Source organism: Falco naumanni, chromosome 9 (genome assembly GCF_017639655.2).
Source record: "Falco naumanni isolate bFalNau1 chromosome 9, bFalNau1.pat, whole genome shotgun sequence".
Classification (NCBI taxonomy): domain Eukaryota; kingdom Metazoa; phylum Chordata; class Aves; order Falconiformes; family Falconidae; genus Falco; species Falco naumanni.
In genome coordinates this window covers 26,757,445-26,776,576 of record NC_054062.1, presented here as the reverse complement: position 1 = coordinate 26,776,576, position 19,132 = coordinate 26,757,445, and the positions used below count along the sequence as shown (strand labels likewise).

General features: G+C 37.1%; 1 protein-coding gene across 5 annotated transcripts in view; it reads left to right on the top strand.

Annotated features, from left to right (window-relative positions):
• Positions 1–19,132, top strand: part of CPEB3 (cytoplasmic polyadenylation element binding protein 3) — an 85,246-nt gene that overhangs the window by 49,157 nt on the left and 16,957 nt on the right. For all 5 annotated transcript variants that reach the window (XM_040607055.1, XM_040607054.1, XM_040607058.1 and 2 more), the window contains 2 exons: positions 4,216–4,383; positions 6,187–6,276. In XM_040607055.1, the coding sequence (XP_040462989.1) occupies positions 4,216–4,383; positions 6,187–6,276 (258 nt within the window). The remainder of the gene's footprint in view (positions 1–4,215; positions 4,384–6,186; positions 6,277–19,132) is intronic.

The window sequence follows — 19,132 nt, the reverse complement described above, 5'->3', positions numbered from 1 at the left end:
CTGAAAACATTTTACAAATGTACAGTGCTGCATATAAGTTTATTCTGAGAGATTAATGGATAATAGCAAGCTTGCTGACAATCAAGAAAGCTACTAATGTAGCTTACATTTATGTGCTGTAGCTTACACAGACTTTTTTTATTGAGAAAATAACAGTGAAGATTGCAGCTGTTAAAAGTTGGGTAGTGCCATCTGCTTGGTGTACTCCAGCATTAAACTTCATTTAATCTTCTTTTTCATCTATTGTGTGACAGCTATGCATGTGACATCACTTTACAAAATGTAGAATTTGCATCATGTTTGTGAAGAAACTTGGAAACAAATCTAGCCATATAAGCAAACCGACAAATATATAAGTAACTTGTAGTTTGTACATATGTATGGATTGAGGTAATAGGCCGTACAAGCTGTACTAAGTTTATAATGTAGAATTTCAGCTGATTTTGTTCAAAGCTGACTGGTTTTAGTGTTTGTCATAGCTAAAACAAACAGAAAGATTTAAGTATTCCCCGTGAACTTACCTTCCTATTCTTCCCTGCGTCCAGAGAACAGGCTATTGTTAACAGATGTTGAAAGCATCCTAATACTTACACTTTTTCAGTGCTGTCATGGTACTGAAACGAATTGGAAAGTGTGCAGAGTATATAATATTGTATACTCTTTGCATGTGAAAACTGTTTGTTGTGGCAAGTGTTTCCAGGTTGATCAAATGGCACCAAAACAGGGAAGGTGGTGGGATTCAGTTGGACACTATTAATTTTGTGCAACTCATGTTTACTTGTGGAAGCAAAATATAGTAATGTGGCAGTAATTGTGATGGATACAGTGTAGGCTGTTTTATACAAATGCAGTGGTGACAAAACAGGGCAAATCCGAATGTGCTGGACCTTCAGGTGGTTTTTTTACTCTAGCAAAAAGCATGTTTCACTCCATAATAACTGTTTCCTATGTGAATTTCAGGCTTTTCCATAGTTACAAGTAGATTTGTGTATGTGTGTGTGTGTGTGATCATTGTTAGGGATTTTGTGACTTGTCTTATTTATACAATATTAAAGTCTGTGATAATCATGCTTTTTGTTATCTTGAATTTTATAATGGTGTTTTGAGCTTTCTTAATCTTAAGAAACATGACATTCTACAATAGCCTGTTTAAAAGTGGTGTGGTGTTTATCAAATGTTCTCATATATCCCCCTCATTATTTTTACCATTTGCATTGTGGTAATATGCAGAGCACTCAGAGGTGAATCTGTGGAAAGACTCGTTTCATGTTTGTTAAACTGAAGTAGTTTAATTAGTGTTTGATTCTGTCACTGTGACAAAGCATCTTCAGTGAGAAGAGATTTTGTCAGAAAGTTCTTGGGGCTTACCATAACCTATCAGTTCTCTACTTGATCCTCTGTTTTCTGTGAGTAAAGAAGCAAGCGTTTCTTTGTAGGTTATCGTGCTTAGATCTGCTGAGTCATGTTCTTTTAGATACCTTGTTTTTAACTTTTACAACCAGTTTTTCAGGTACAGATGTAAGCATAGCTATGGGAAATCAGCCTAAAATCTATTCTGCTACACTGACAACTCAGAGATGCCAGGGGAGGGGCGCAGGTGTATAAAAATAGGATTTCCCTCTGGGAGTTTCTTTAGGTGATGTCTCAATATTTATTGCTTCAGAATGGTTTTTTCTCCTCTTCTTGCTCATTCTCTTTTCTGAACCTACCTAAACTTGTCAGCATTCTGAAAAGCCTGTGGCAAGGGGTTCCACAGTTTTGACTTGCTTTCAGCCTCACTGTGTACTGATTGTGTTCAATGCAAATTAGTTTCCCCATTATTGGAAGAGACAGTGAACAAACATTCCCTATTCCCTTGTCTGTATGCTTTGCATTATTTTAAATGTATACTTCATACATTTAACTCCATATTTGACTTAACTATAAGTTTTAGATCGTCTTTTCATTTACTTTAGATGAGTAGAATGCTTGCAGACTGTCAAGAGGTGATACCTTGCTTTTTAAGCTGCTGTGCATTTTTATTTCCTTCAGAATTCAGCACTTATTCAGCCTCCTCTGTAGATCTGTATTTCAGTTGGATGCCTTGTTGTAGTGTCTATTAACTTGATATGTCAACTTCCACTAATGGCTCATGTCTGCTTGTTTTATTTTTTACAAGAAGGTAGGTTGGAGGTGGGGGAATTAAAAGATCATTGAGCTTCTTAGTAATGTCAATCTCTTATGGATATTTTCAAATGTCCTACTGTTCAAGGAGTTTTCTGATTTGATATTTTTACACAAATTTAGCCTTCCTAGTTATGATTTCTCTCATGCATGTGTTCTCTTTTTTACTGAAATGCATATGTTTATATATGTGCATGACCTATTTGTCCATTAACAAAATATTCATCAATAATCTTTCCTGTTTTATGCTCTAAAACAGCAGTCCTCAAACTACGGCCCGTGGGCCGGATATGGCCCCCAGGGTCCTCAATCCGGCCCCCGTATTTACAGAACCCCCCTGCCCGGGGTTGGGGGGGAAACCAAGCAGCCGCAGATGACTGCCTGCCACTTCATCCATGCGCCGGCCCCCTGGTTAAAAAGTTTGAGGACCCCTGCTCTAAACCCACCATTTCTGACAACCAGTTATACTAGACTTTGAGGACTAGCATCTCTAAATCCTTCTCTGATTGTGGCGTTTAACCTGTTTCTTATGTTGGTGCTTAAAAGCACAGTGGGATTTTTGCTTCAGTGGATTTTTGTATCTGTGATCTCTGTCAATGTTGTGCAATCAATATATTCTTTCTAATCAAGATGTTTCTAGTGCCTGGTGTTCATTAAAAAAATCAGGCTGGTGTTCTGTGTCAGTCAGAACATCTTTCCTGGTTTTTGTGTGTTAGCTTGTTTTCCATAAATAGGATTGCTGCTTCTTTTTTTGTAATGTGTCCTTTATTACTGGAGACTCTATTAGTGATGCTTTAATTTTATACATTTTTCTGACTAGTGTCCCTTTGCATGTCTTGATTTTTCTCTTTCTCCATGTTTTTATTTTCTGTACTTCCCTGTGCAGTTTAATACTAGTATGGTATTAATTCTTCCTTAGTTAGTTTCATGTGATGCATTACTTTTGAATTTAATTGTGCCCTGCTATTTATATTTGTAATTAACCCCCTATCAATTGTTTGTATCAATCAATTATAATTCTATCCCTGGGAGCGATCCTCCATGGTATGAGGGGATAGTTAGTCTCTTCAGAGTTAAGACAGGGTTCTCATTTATACATCTCTCGACATCACAGGATTTATTTTTCAACTCGGGTGTAGGGAATTATTAAATTCTAAAGTTGTGTTCTACAGTGTTACTTACATACAGACTTCGAATATTTTTTTACTTTATCTTATGGGTTAATAAATCTATTCTTAAGATAATGTGTGTGTACTTTGGTAGTAATAGCATCAGGTGATCACAGATAAGTTCCTTACTTTTCATTAACAAACTGAGTAGCAGCCATTTGTGCTGCTTTTTGCTAATTTGTTACTGAAAGGGTGTTTTAACACTGAGCTTGACAGGCTGTCCTAGCTACCAACTTTTTTCTTCAAGTGGAGGTTTTTTGTGGTTTATTTAGTAAGATTTTAAAGAATTTTTTTTCTTGTTAGCTAAGCTTCTTGCTTCACCTGTGTGTTTAGTATCTACAATACAAAGCTTTTCTATGTTTATTTTGCTGTTTGCCCCCCTACTCAGACTGGGCCTCTGCTCATTCAAGGAGGAAGTGATGCAGCCTTGGGGTTAGGACCCTGTAAAGCATTCTGAAGGAGTCTGTCCTGTTCAGCAGTGCAGTGGCTTGAAGGATCTCCTCTTTAAGATCGTTCCTTCAAGATCTATTATGGAAGGTTAAAATCCCTAAGAATCGGTTTGAAATGTAAATGTTACAAAGGTTCTTTCTATAGCTATGACACACAATTTCATCAGATTTCTTGTTCGTTTTCATTGCTAGCCAGTTGCAAGGGTTTGTTTTAAAGCTAGTTTAGGGTTTTTGTCTTGTAAGGATAATATGGTCTTGGAAAAATAGAAGCTATACTAATGAACATAATTTGGATAACTGGACCACTTAGCTGGGCTCTTTAATGCAAATTCTGTTAAAGCAAAACAGTAAAAGGAAAATATAATGTTTTTTACTGAAATATTTAATTCTCCAGGAAATAGCGTTAACTGTAGATATTACAAAATCTGTTACAGGTCGGTCTTCGCTTTTTCCTTTTGAAGATGGCTTCCTAGATGACAGCCATGGTGATCAGTCTTTATCATCGGGTCTCAGCTCTCCAACACGCTGTCAGAATGGTGAAAGAGTGGAACGCTATTCTAGAAAGGTGTTTGTTGGAGGTCTTCCTCCTGACATTGATGAAGGTACTGTGAATAAGTTATATTGGTGAGATGTGGGAATTGGTGCTTTCATATAATTACTTTAAAAAGGTCAGATATTTATAAAAACAAATGGATTTTTCCAGGTATGTCTCTTGTGCTTGTGGCATTATTTAAAACAAACCCTAGCACCCCTTGCAACACCTGAGAACTCACCTGGCATTCTTTTGTGCTGTAGATCAGAAGAGATGGAAACAGAAATGCCTGTGTAGCAGGTCTAATCTGCAATAGCAGCGTATGTTCCCACATATGTAAAGTGGGAAAACTGAAAAGTGAACTTCATGGGTTTCCACTGCCACTCCTCTGTAGTCTTTCCCTGTTTTTTTTAAGAGATGCGGTTGACTTTAAGGACGTTGTTAATACAGTCCTTACCAAAATAAATTGGGCTTTAATTAATCAGCTCTTATATCCAGCATATATGTACTGTTGAGTTAGCAAATGTAGGGCAACCAATGTGGTTACAAAATAATTACCAGCTTAGCCGAGATGGTCAGGTTTTTTCTCAGTCTCAGTATCTTCTCTACTTGTGTGTGCCCACACACACCCCAACTCCTACACCAAAATCATGACAGTTTTTGGTGTATTTTTCATACTATAGCTGGAATCCTCCACTGTGTATCTTCAATCAACATAAATAGGGATCTCAGAATCTGATCTACTAAATTGAAGCCTAAACTACATGCATTAAAGAAAATAGTATGTTGCCAATCTGTGGTTTACAAACAGCTTAAATGCAGTTCCCATGTCACATTAAGAGTTGTAGGACTGTATCAACAGGGACTGCTGAGTAATCTGAATCCCCGACTTCAAGAAGTAGCAGGCCAACAGGTATAACTGATGTGAACATTGCTGGGTCATTCAGAATAAAAATATATGCCCAGCCTATCCTGTAAGGAAGTAACATAGCCACTTAGGAGCTGTTATCCTCTTCCATAAGAGGTCTACTCAAGTAACACATTTGTCCTTCACCTCTCAAGTTATACGGTAAGTGTTTTGTGACTCTAGTTGCTTGAAGAATCTGATGTGCAACTCATGGAGTCAGACAAACTGGACACATCTCAAACAGCAATCAAAAAACTGGAAAACCACTGCCTTTGTCTTCAGGCTTTTCTCCTGATGGATTGTTGCTCTGACCTATCTATCATTGCATTAGATAATTTTTAAACTAATTCTTTCTTCAAAATACATATATAAATGCATTAACAAAAAACATTTTAAAAGAGTAACTTAAAATACTTTTTTCTGAAGCATTTGCATGTAAAACAAAATTGTCCTTTAGTATAGTTTGAGATGTGTGTTCCACACTGTTTCTAAATTGATGCTTAAAAAAAAGCAAAGTAGTAACTTGGTAATTCAAGGCAGATTTCCAGAGGGGACTGAGGAAGGTGAAATCCCCACAGTCGCATGACCTAATGCAGCCTGCTTTCTAGGGCATGCTACAAGGAGTGGCCGTGCTGACATGTAGCTCCTCCGTCAGTCCCATGTGGCTGTATCTGACCCTGCTTTGTGGCTATAATTAGAAATAGACCACAGCTGAAGCATATTCACTTCTGATAGATCATGTTTGCATTTAATCCTGCTGTAAACTTGCATTAGTGGAATGTAAAATTACTTATTTTTAAGCAGCCATGTGTAGCATAGAGGTGAAAGAATATTTAGGCATCCTCATTGTACATTATTGCAGTTTTCATTGTTCTTAATAGGTGTAGAAAATACTCTTGTGGTTTTTTTACCTTGTCACTGTCAGTCTTCAGATTCTCTCTAAAGTGCCTCCTTTGTTTTTTGTAGATGAAATCACTGCCAGCTTTCGTAGGTTTGGACCTCTTGTGGTGGACTGGCCTCACAAAGCTGAAAGCAAGTCATATTTTCCACCTAAAGGTAATTAGTTTAAAATACATTTATGCAGGCTGTTCTGGTAAAAGGAAACTACATCTGCAGTGTGGCAATCTGTTACAAAGAAAAGGTTTGACTCTCTGATGAATTTAGTCTCTTTCAACAAGCATATTTTCAGCAGTTGTCATGATGGAAAAAACACAATTCAGTGACTGAAATATGGTCCTGTGTGTGCTTCTTCAGCAAGCCTGGAGTCTTTGAATCATGCCTTAGTTTATATGAGGCTTCCTTTAGAAAGCAAGTTGCAGAAATTCCCTGGTGCTGATTCTGTTGCAGTTTGCATGTTGTAGAAACTAGAGGAATAATAGCTGGAAGTCACCAGTGGATTTGGTACACAGTATTCTACAGAGAAGCACGAGCCCACTTTTTGTGTGTTCTGACCCAAGAAGCTGTGATCCTGCTTAGACCCACAAGGTCTGCGTCCAGGCTCACCAGGTGCTGAACCGCGGCAATGAGCTCAGCTAAGAGAGGACAGGTGGGCATGGTGCACCACCCTCACATTGTTTCAAGGTTGGAGCTGATTTGGTTCAGGGTGGTTTTGGGTGCGTGCAGGTGGAACAAGTTCATATCTGTCAGCAAAACACCAGACCTGTTTTGGTTGAGAAAGAACAGTTTAGGGGAAACCTGTTTGGCAGTTACTTGGCTCTTACTGTATCCTAGTCTCTTCTGTGATTTTGTATTATTTTATATACATTCTGTTCTCAGTCATGCGTGCCTCTTGCATATGGTTTGGGAGTTCACTCATGATCTGAAACAGTAGCATGAAGTTACACACATTATTTTGAGTTTATATTTAAGATTTTCTGTTTTTCCTGACCCTGTAAGCTCTTGAGTGTGCATTAAGGCCACTGATGATTTTGGCAGAACAATGGCCTGTTCAGTCAGTGGACTAGCTAGCCCTACAATATTTTGAGAGATATATTTTTACTGTAAAAACCACATAAATAGAAGTCAACTTAATGTATCTGGAAGCTTAAGTGTTGGAGGTGAGAGAACTCTGACAAATGCTTGCCCTGCAAACAGTATTGGGGGCACTTAAAACCAGAACAAAACCCATACGTGCTCCCTCTTTCCTGTTCCATTCTCACAACTCAGCCTTGCTCAGTAGTTATTTTGCAATATCTGTTCTTGAATTTAAAACCAAAATAAATAAAAACCCCAAACCAACAACAAAACACCCCAAACCTCAAAACCCCCCATATATTCTGAAGGACAGTTGGCAAAATGTATGATTTTCCCTTTTTATTTTATTTTTAAAGGTCTTCAGGGTCTTTCTGGCTAGTGAATTCTGATTGTACCTTCACTTAAAGTTAAAAAAAAAATTGCAGTAAAATCACCTTCTCCTTGACCCTAATATCTCCTACTACTCTCCACTGTTTTTCTTGCTGCCCCTTCCCCCCCCTTCTTATTAATTCAATAAGTAACTATTCATGGTAGATCAGCATGGGACTTCCATTTATGATTTAGTTCTGTATCTGACAGCAGACTAGTTATGCCTTGCCAAACTTGTAAAAATGGTTTTGAGTGAGATCTATTTTAGCAGAAGACAAGGGAATGCAGCCTCACTTCTATTTTTGTCATGATTCTAATATAGGAAACAGCTTCCAAAGTCCCTGCCAGTTGCCCTGAACGTCTGTCTGAAAGTGCTAAACAACAGTCAATCCCAACTGTTCCAGATTTATTTATAACTGACTTCTTAGTTATCAATCAGGGCTGCAGCATCATACGTCCTGCATTCCTGTCTTTGAGATTCACTTACAGGCATGTTAAGCTTGGTAGGTCAAATGTACTTCATTTACTGTGATCCTATATAGGCAGCATCTGCATAGAAGACAGAATGTTATTACCAGGAGTCAAAGGGTGAAGTGTGAATGTGTATTTTTTTTTACAGTCTATTTTGTATTTATAAAGAGTATGTCTTTTCCAAAGTTACTAAGGAATCATTGCAGACGTACCAAAATAAAATGTCTCCACTGCTGTTTTTCATTAGAAGTTCCTTTAGAACTAAAATTAAATCTTTTATTTTTATTTTTTACTTTTTATATTAAACTGCCTTGATGCATTACCAGACATTTCTTTTAAAAAATACAGTTAAATGAAAGATATTTGAAATTATGCTTGACGCAAAATTCAGCGACATGGCTTATTCAGCTGTCAAATACTCATGAATTCAAATGTCTTTTCCCTTTTTCTAGATATCTTCTCTTCCATGTTGCATTGCTAGTCTGTAAATTTTCTGTCATTTTGAATATGATTCTTTCAAATGGAAAACATGTCCAAAAATATAATATTAAATTCTGGAGGAGAAAATGAGTTGGATTTTGTGTGCTAGCAAACTCAAAGGAAAACAAGAAAAATGGATTGCTGGAATGTCGTGAGGATGATGTGAAGGTTAATCTTTTGTTCACATGTTAATAAAGCCTGACCTCCAAGGCTTCTCCCACCTACTCAAATGTGCCGCACTGGCAGGAAAATCAACCCCTGCTCTTTCTGAAAATATGCCATCACCTCCAGACAGACCTTAGTGTTCTTTTGATGGATAACCTTTCTCATTACTCCTTCATGTCATGTCAGAGCAGTGGGCAGTGTCTGGACTTACAACAAAGTTCAATATTTTTGGTTTGCTTTGATAAACGTTGAATGAAGAGATTTGGAGCCGACATCACTAGTTGATGCCAAGGGTCAGCATAGTCAGCTAAGTTTTACACTGGTGCTGTTTTATATTGTGGTTTTCTGTCTTCATATTTACATCTGGGTGATGGATGACATCCCTCACAGTTCTGAGTGTATTAATACAGACTTCCAGTATGTACTCTCTAGTATAATTTATTGAGTTTGTGGAATGTTTACAATGTTGGTGCAATATGCGAATTCCCTACACTGTATTCAGAATGCTTTGTTGATACTCTTAGGGCTAGGAACAAAAGGCTGCGGGAACTATTAGCTGTGGCTAATCTGATCAAGCATGAAATATGAAAGATTAAAATAAAATGTTCCTTACGCTCTAGTGACCTCCACCCCCACCCCCACCAAGAGCTTTATCTGGCTAGTTTAGTGAGCAAGTCAGGCCATAGATGTGTAGTCAGTTCTACCAAGCCTTACTAGATAATTTATTGGTTGGTACGGTTGATTAGCGTAGGTGCAGTGGCTTTAGCTGGAGTCCAGAAACATTCCTGCAGCATTGAGCTTGAACAAAGAAGGTTTTCGTGGATTTGGCATCCTGGGCAGGATGGTGTCACCACAGGTCCACTTAGGCACGTTACCTTAGATTTAGTGCTGGACCTGGTGGACGTGGACGGTTGTGTGTGAAAAATGCTGAACTACAATCTCCAGCATGGTGAGTTACACAAGGCTCATTACAGTGCAGTGCCAACATTAAGATTTTGGACCTTGGGGGACCACAGATCAACATGGACATGCCTGTACCATATTCCTCAAGCACGTCTATACTACCTATATATTATTGAGGTTTTCCTGTTTTCCCAGATATTCTGCATTTTTGTTACCCTTACTGAATCTCGCCTGACATCACAGAATATGCTGTGAGCATGTGTTTGGGAAAGCAGTCTGGCTTGGTCAATGGTTGAGTTTTGGTTATTATAATAACAAACCCCAAATCATCTGATAGATCAAACAGCCCTTGCAGGATGCATTGCTTGCCAGTGAATCCAATATTTAGGCTGCTGAGAGAAGAGGGACTGGTGGCACCCAGCTGTTTTGTCACTGACAGTGTATATTATGCACTTGGGCAGGAGAAGCTGATAACAGCTGACAATGTGTATAAGAAGTTCCTATTTCTAGTTCTGAGCATCTGTATTATTGCCTTAAGTTTTCTTTTTACCCCTCCTATGCATTGTAAAGCTTAGCACCATGTTTTTATGTTGGTGTCACCCTGAGGTGATTTAAATGCTTTGTTTCTGAATAAGGCCAATTCATTCCTATTGCCTGAAAAGTCTTTGGATTACTTCCTTTGGCACCTGTTTAGGTATGTTAGTAACGGAACTGGCAAAATTATAAATGCCATGTGTTGGTTTTGGGGAAGCAGATGCCCAGTTCATAATGTGTTTACTTGGCTTTCACGACAGAGTTTTGGGAATTAAATGTGGTTTGTAGCTAAGTGGTTTTTGTGAGATGTTAAGAAATAATGAAATATGCACTGAAGAATGTTATCAAATGTAGTTACATATCACAATGACACAGTATTATGCTCTTGCAAAATCCAGATAATTAATATTTTATTGAAATAAAAATTGATGGGTTTTTTACTTATTTGCTGGTCTGCTGAGTTAAGCAATGCTTGTGCTAACTACAGCCTTTTTTTTCCCCGGTTTTTTTATTAAGCAGATGGTGCCAACTGTTTCAAAAACATTCTAGGTTGGGGTGTTGTTGTTTTTTTTTAACAGATTGCTAGCTTTAGAACAACTTTTTAAAAAGTCTTTACTGTTTTTTCTTTGTGATAATGATGACTTTTCTAGCAGTCACTAAAAACTGCTCAATATGTTTTAAAATGACAAAATTATGCATAAGTCTTCCTGTGTTTCTTTCCATTCAGGACTGATGTTTGGATAAAGATGAGATTTAGAGTGAGACGACAAAGCATGGCAGAGCTTGGAGACAGGATGGGTTTGGAACAGCAGGAATGCTTTGGCTTTACAGTTGATTTAGATGTGTGGTGCAGCAGTCTCATCCTCTTGCGTTTTCCCCGTTCTTCAGTTATTTTGTTGTTTGATAAAAATAAGCACACTTGTCCCCAGTGATTCACAGAGGACACTAAGGGTGAACAAGATCTCATGAAGAAGAAAATAGTGTATGCAAAGTTGCACAAAGTAACATTATGAAGTGAATTTCATGCTTTAATTTAAAACAACTGGTGGGAAAGATTGTATGAGCCTTCCTGATGGTCTCTAAGGTAATGTTAGGTAGGAACACTGTTGTTGGTAGTCTTCTGACTGATCTTGATTTCATGGATGAGGACCATTTATTTGCACAGTTAATTCTATGGTATGCTTGAAGAATGGTAGCTTCTGCCAGAGGAGCAAGACTGAATGGTTGCAAGGAGGAAGTATGGAATTGTAATTCTAATTTCCTCAGTTGGACAAACCAGATACCTTCTTGTGAATACAAATACAGCAGTCTGTTGTACTGAAACTAATTCCTTTGGCTTAACTGATCTAATACCACAGCACCAAAGTCCAGAATGAAATGCCTAGCCAATTTTTGTTTTTTTAAAATTGAAGTCAGAGATCATAATATTTGTTCGAATGGAAACGGATGTTCCTTATCCAGCAATACATTGTATGGCGAGAGCTTTTTAAATTTTATTTATGTATGTTCCTACACACATGTGCGCAATACCAGACACTGACATATGAAGCCGTGTGTGTTATCTGTAGTCCCCGTGTCTTCCCACAGCAAGGCAGCAACATCCCAAATCAATGCGGTTCACAAAATGCGGCAGCAAAATGCAGTACAGAAGAGCAGATTATAACTCAGGTTTGTTCTTGTATAGAATTTTCTTTTAGGTTTTCCATGATACTTGTTCAAGCCTCCCTTTGTAAAGCTCTTCACACTATTTCCTGTCTTGTCCTAAATGAGAGTTCTTGGTGATGTACCAATGGTGATGATTTTAAAATTTCTGTCTTTAACTGGCACAGCAGACTCAAAGAGCATACAGCGAGCTTGCCTCATATAAGAGAATCTCTGTCCCTAAAACTATGCCATTTGCGATTTTTTTTTCTATGAGTAAACAAGAATCTGATGAGGCAAAATATGAAAATATTTCTGAGCAATCAAGCCTAGGCAGAACAAATCTGATTCTGAAGTAGCGCTGCAGGATTTTTCTGTCCCAGTTTTCACGTTGCTTTCAACAAATGCTATTTTCTTTTTGAACTGCTAGATTGCTATAGAATTTTTTTTTACCCCTGAAGAAACCACAATTTTTTAGCAAGCATTTGTTGACTCTTCTTCAGTCAGCAGCTAAGGGATGACCAGGTCTCTTCAGAAGGGAGTCAGCATCCATAGTCTCTGCAGGATTTGGTAGTAAAGGTGTTTCTATCATTCTTATTAGTTGCTTATGACTACAGTAACCAATTAAGTAAATAAAGGCTATTTATTATGAGAAGAATATCATGATTGTAGCCAAATATTCCTAAGGTAATCTAGGTTATTACTGAAAACCTTATTTTCAGAGCCAGGACTGTGCAAGTTTAGAGAGGATGGGTGGCATAGAATTCAAGAACAAAATTTGGGGTTCTAGTGCAAAGTTGTAAAGCAGAGTAAATCCAACCCCAGTAGCTTCTGTCTTCCTCACTAAATGTTCCTATGAGAGAAACAATTTTCTGTCACTGTCTACATCCCTCTCTCCTTTGTTTTCCTTATGTGGTGTCTAAGCTTTTTCCAGTCGAGCCATGACAAATTTGATGTAATGCCCCACAATTACTGGATTGGCTCCTTTTAGGACTGTTTTTAAGGTGCGGGGGTGGCATTGTGAGGGGCAGATGTTGGGCTGCAACTACAGATCGTGGCTCTCAATTATTTTTCTGTAAGAATTGATCTTGCAACACCACATGCTTGACAACAGTCTGTAAAACATTCTCCTAAGTGGAGTAGTCTCTTGTGAGATTTTATGTAATTGGACCAAATAAAATTATTTACTGCCTGTAACACAAAAGATGGATGTTGTCCAAATTTAGATCTGTCCTATCAAGAAATGTATCCCTCACTTATGTTTGTTTTTTCATTATTTTTTTGTGTTGTTTTTTTTAAGGTTCTTTTATCCTCAAGAAATTGTGGTTGACTTTTAGTCTAGAGGACACTTGTCTGTGTAGACTTTTTTCCTTCTCCTCCCACCCCCCTTCCTCCAAAGACTGCAAAGTTCTTAAGATATCTCTGAAAGGCTGGAGCACATCCTTAACTGATTCTTCGTTACCTACTAGTGTCCTGGCATTTTTGGTAGTTCTTTTGTTCAGATGAATAACATTTTTAGGATCAGCATCAAACTACATTGGATAATACGATGTCTGTGTACAGTAATATGCTGTATGTGTACAACAGACAAATAAAAGACTAACTTTTCCAGTTTCTGAAGAAGTAATATGCGTTTGGGGCTGATAGGTCATACAGGAAATAAATTAAGTAGGTCTCCATCACCTAGGTTTCTCTTAATTGCTCAAGCAGATTATTTAAGCAGAAAAAGTTCTTTTGCCTCAAAAGTGAGAGTTCAAGGGCTGCGATAGTCCCAGAGCAGCTTTTCCAGTGCACGCTGTTAATATGATAAATTTTCCTGTCAGACTTCTTCATTTTCACATGGATAATAAGTATTTTAGTATTTGGAATCGGAAGGTGAATACAAGTCTACAGTTTCTCATGGCTACACTTTTAATTTGCTAGAGAAGCCACTTGTTTTTTCGCTTTTCCTCGCTAATGTGCTAGTCCCCAGAGTTTCCAAAAAAAGACTGTAATGACAATCCTCTGTGATGTTTTCAATCTCAGCCTGGATGTGCATCTGTCAACCAGCCTCTTTCATATCTGAATCTATTGCAAAGTGTTTTATATCTAACTGGCGGATTGATGGCAATTTACCATGTAACTTCATTTTACAGCATTAGTAATAGATTGCTAGAAGAGTTTTGTAGTCGTAACTGTTCAGAGGCTGTTCAGACATTTCTGGTAGAAGCAAAATACCTTCTTTACAACACAAGTCAAAACAGAGGGTTGTTTTGCTGTATGCAAAACTGCATTAAATTCTAGACTTCTTCTGTTGGACTGTGTGATTATCAGATGACAGAATGTCTCATAACTCGGTCAGCAGTCTCATCAAAAGGCTTTGAATTTCCCACAGAGAAAATTCAGGTTTCTAAAAGACCTAATTGATTTGTTGCTAGCAATTAAAGGAGGCATACTTGGAAAGTTCGTATCATGGTCTGAAGTCTATGTATCACTTTTCTATTAATTAGTATCTACTGCCTCTCAATTTTGCTTTGACTGATGGGCTAGGTAGTATGAGAAGAGATACTTAGGCCATATCGATTGCTTCCAGCAAAGCCAGTTTTGAAGTTCATATGCATTGCTCTGCACCTACTGATAGGTTTTCTTCATCAGCCTCTTGACTCTTTAGGGAAAACTAAAGGTCAAGTTGAGAGCTGCATAATATTGTCTTCCCAGAAATCATCGATATACTTTTTTGTTAGTCATATGCCAAACAGGCAGGCTGTTTTCTCTCACTTACTGCCTGGAGGGGTTAAGATTGCAATGGGATTTCTTATGCTTTACACAAACTATCTATTTTATTAGAGTGCATTGAGTTAAGTCACAGATGATATTTAAGGCTTGTCTCAAGGGGATTGCTGCTTCCAAAGTCTAAAGAGCAGCTGACTGGAGTCTGGTTCATGCATCTACTAATCACTACTCATGATCACAAGCTTTCAATCAAATGCCCAATTCAGTAAGTTCTGTTTAAATAGCAATTCCAAGCATCCACTTTCTGGACTAACTGTTGTGGTAAATTTATTTGGCCAGATGCTAAAATAATTGACTGGGATTTTTCAACAAGACTTAGTGCCTGTATTTTTTTCTTCATGTCGTGCATTGTTTATCTGCAGTAAAACTTCTTGAAATTCTGACTGACTTAGACTAATTATACCCCTGACTTAAATGGAAAATAGACATGTAAATGATGCAGTAATCTAAAGAACTGGCAGTGGCCAAAAAATAAAATTGCAGACAAGATTACTGATGGACAGACAGGAAATCTTAAAGATAGTCCTTACTAAAGAATGCAATCTTTTATGAGTTTTCTGAATATTATATGTATTTTTATATGAGATTTTTCAGAAGCATGTCTTGGGTATTCAGTATTCTGTAGTATATAGGTAACTAACACCAACTTATATGCAAATTAAATATTTTTTCAATTTATTGGGCAATTAATTTTACTAAAGCTTGACTTGGTTGTGATCACAGGTTTTAAATCTTAATGTTCTTAAAGATGATCTCAAAGAGAAAGGAGGAATCTTATGATTTTATCTTCTAATAATCAAAAATAAATCTTACAAGTTACCAGCTATCCAAATCTGGGACAGGGTTAAGTTCAAAATTTTAACTGTTTTAGCTCTTATTTCAGGAGATGCTGATCCTTTTTTAAAGAAAGGCTTGTATTTAGTGAAACAGAAGCATATAAAGCTTGATGACATTTCCTAAATAAGAGCACTGAATTTTTAGGGGTGTGTATCTCTTTGTCATTTTTGTGGATGATAAATAAATATGTTAGACGGTGATATATGGTATACTAATTGAGCATACATGTATATTATACTGCTTATATCAAACTGAATCATTGAGTACACATCACATGGCCTACTCGGGAGGTAAAAATAGTTTGGCATAGATTCCCACTGGATTTGTAGCTACTATGAAATGTCTGTATGGAGAACAAAATATGAATTCTGATTGAGAAGTCTCTTATCAATGATATATTTAAATAGGGAATGTATATTTAAGCTAAAGTGAAGTATATTAAATAATTCTATGTAGTTGTTTATACTGAAATTTTGCATACATCGTGGCTAAAAGACTCCCAAGCAGACAGAAAATATGTTTCTCCTTCAGTCTTGTCACTTCATAGTACACATATGAAAGAAAATGCTGCTAATTCTGATTTGAATGACTGTCAGTTCACAATATCTAGCTAAATTTTCTTCCAAAACCCACTAACGCCTAAGACCCTAAAAAAAGGTTTTAGGCAGCAAAAAGAGAGTGGAGAAGTGAAAGCATTACCTGAAATTTGAACATATCTAAGTACAGAAAAAGCTTTCCATCACTTACCTGTAGGAAGTAACCAGACCGCTTTTGTCAAATGGAAGCAGTTAAATGTTTGGCTGATTCTCATTAACCACTTCTAAAGCCAAGTATATTTTACTGTGGCTTGTGTCATCCCACGCCCACCCCCCAATCTAAATAATATTTCATTAAATGTTGCCTTTTCTTTTGTCTTGTAAATGGAAATACATTAATTGATCTGTAAATATTATGGGCTCCAGGATAAAAGCAATCTTATGAATAGTGGTATCAAGGATCTGATAATATTTTGTTTTGCTAATAGCTTGTGTTATGTCTTGTTTTACTAATTTATGAAGCACCATTCTTCTTTCAAATCATTGGAATAAGTTCAAGGGGATGATTGGGGGTGGTGATGAAAGAGATTCTGTTCTAGCACTGGCAGCATATTTGTGGTTTCAGAGGGTCATTTAAAAATAAGTCATTCCCTGCTCCCACTCCTGTGATCAGTTGTAATCACTTCATGCATTAGAAGCTTGTGCTCTCTTTATAAATTCCTATAAACATTATATTTATAATATTCCATATTCCATTCCTAGAATCACTGCGGTGATCCACATGATTCTATTCCTAAGATAATGAAGCAGTAATATAAAATTAATGCAATATAATCTGAATATATATATATGTATATCAGCGATTTGCTGAAGGTAATATCCTGAATTATACCTCTGTTCTCTCAAATCAGAGGTTAGGACAGGCAATGGAAATGCATCAGGTGCTGGAGTGGAAGACACCATGGATGCCTCTGCCCAAGCCATATATATGTGGCGCTCTAATTTCAAAAGCTAGGAGCAGCTGAGAACTGGTCTTTCTCAGATGTCTCAGTGCTGTGTTTGGCAGTTTTAATCTACTTTATACCATGCAAATTCTAACTAGTTTTGGGACTAGATATGTAGGACTAGTATGTAACTACTAATTGTACCAAGATGGTATAATCAGTAGTCTCTTGTATACCAATGGAAGCTGTACAGGTAAAGTGAAAAACATAATGTTTTAGACAATTTGGTAAGTCCAGTAATTTTTTTTGGTAAAATGTACCATTCTGATCTCCCAGGGGAATGCATACTCTCACTAACCAGAAATTTTGTTGGTTTTTTTGAGAGAGATAAATTTGTTCTGTAGCTATGAGTAATCAAGTTTTGGAAAAACCTTCCGTTATTAAGGAAGGTCTTTCAAGCTGCCTCTTTTCCATATGGTCAACAAAGACAAGAAATTTGAGCAACTAGAACCTGAAAACAATCCACATGTGAGTGAACATGCAAACCCATTATTAACCAGCAACACACCACAGCAGCAACTGACAAATTGACTACTTGATTGAAAGAAGGAAAGTCAAAGTCTAGTTACTGAAGCTCTGCCTGCTGTCTTAAGAAATGTCTTACAACTTATGTTCCTCTCTAGGCACAGTTCACTCACTGTGAGGCACAGATTATATCTATCTGCTCATGGGAGAGTTAGAATCATACAAAATCAGGAAATATGTTGCTGGCTTGGTCTATGTAAATGACATTGGGCATCTTCTCTTTTAGAAGTTCTTTACTTTGAATGAAGCTCTTGACAATAGTCCCAAGTATTTTGTGTATCATAGCTCTAGTAAGTGCTGTTTCCTTTCTTCTTTAAAAATAATTTTTAAGAAAAACATATCATTTAGAATTAATTTATGTTGTAAATCCAAATATCACATTTTATTACTTAAAAATAACTGACTTCAGCTAAAAAATAACCTGGATTTTGGGACCTGTGCTCTCTTCCCCTGAAAATTTTTGTGAAGTTAATTTTACCTCATGCTAACACTATGCATGAAATAGAAGCTGAAATCAAGCAGATTATTGATATTTATCTAGAATTTTCCTACATTAATGATGCTTGGAGTAGAATTGAAAATTGACTTATTTGCAAAGAAGAGTAACAAGTTTTGTTCAAATTTGGAAACTGATCTCTTTTCAGCCATCTGTTCAGAATAAAAGCAGCAGCAGCAGACCTGACCCCCTCCAGATAATGACAATGAGCTGTGGTGCCCAGAGTGGCCCCCATTCATATTTCCCTTGAAAACCAAAATCGGAAAGTTCTATTCTGAATTTAGTTGCTTTTTGGATATTTAGGAATGTAAATGCATGCTTTTTCATGCTGCTGACCCAGTAAACTTCACAAAGATAAATCTTGCCTCATCAAAAATTTAGTCTTTGTCATATGATTAGTTCATGTGACTACTCTTACAACTACAATAAGCCAAATTGTATGTTACAGCCTTTTATGTTTTCATACACTTTAAATCTGATTTATAACTGCTATAGATCATGTTGCAGTCTGAAGTTTTAAAATGGCTGTGACCTTTGAAAGCAGAGACAACCCTGTAAATTTGTTGTTGCAATGTTTTACGCTAGCGTTGAAGCAAAGTGCCAGATAAAAAGAAAGGTTTTAGTACAGTACGCTTGTAGAATATCCTTTTAGTTACAGGTGGGTAGGAGTTTGTTAGTTACAGGTGGGGTAGCAGTATTTACTACAGGACAAACTGAGATGGTGTATATATATACTGGGACTTTTCCCCATAAGCGGTGAAAGTCTTGAAGTAGTGATGACTAGCAAATCCTTTCTGCTGCTTGACATGTTTTGGAATTGAAAGAACTTTATAAATCCTTGGCTGCATATATTCGCTACAGCACTATCAAAATGTTGTCCTTTCTATTCAGCACTATTCCTCAGTGCAGAGGAAACGTTGGGGCACTTCTCTCGTGTCCTCAAAATAATGCCTCATGTCCTCATGGAGCAAGCTGATGTTCTTTGGGTGGGTTTTTATGTTTGTGGTTTTTTTCTTTTTTCTTTGCCATTTACATTGAAAGATGTGGAGAAAAACTGTTCTTAAAATTTATGACAACATAGGAGGTTTCTAATTTCTCTGTTTTTTCTGATATGGTAAGATCATTAGTAGTAAGGCTTAAATGCTAGTTTCCATTCTTTTGGTAATTTCAGTGATGCAGCCTATTTAATGGTAAAATTGAAAATA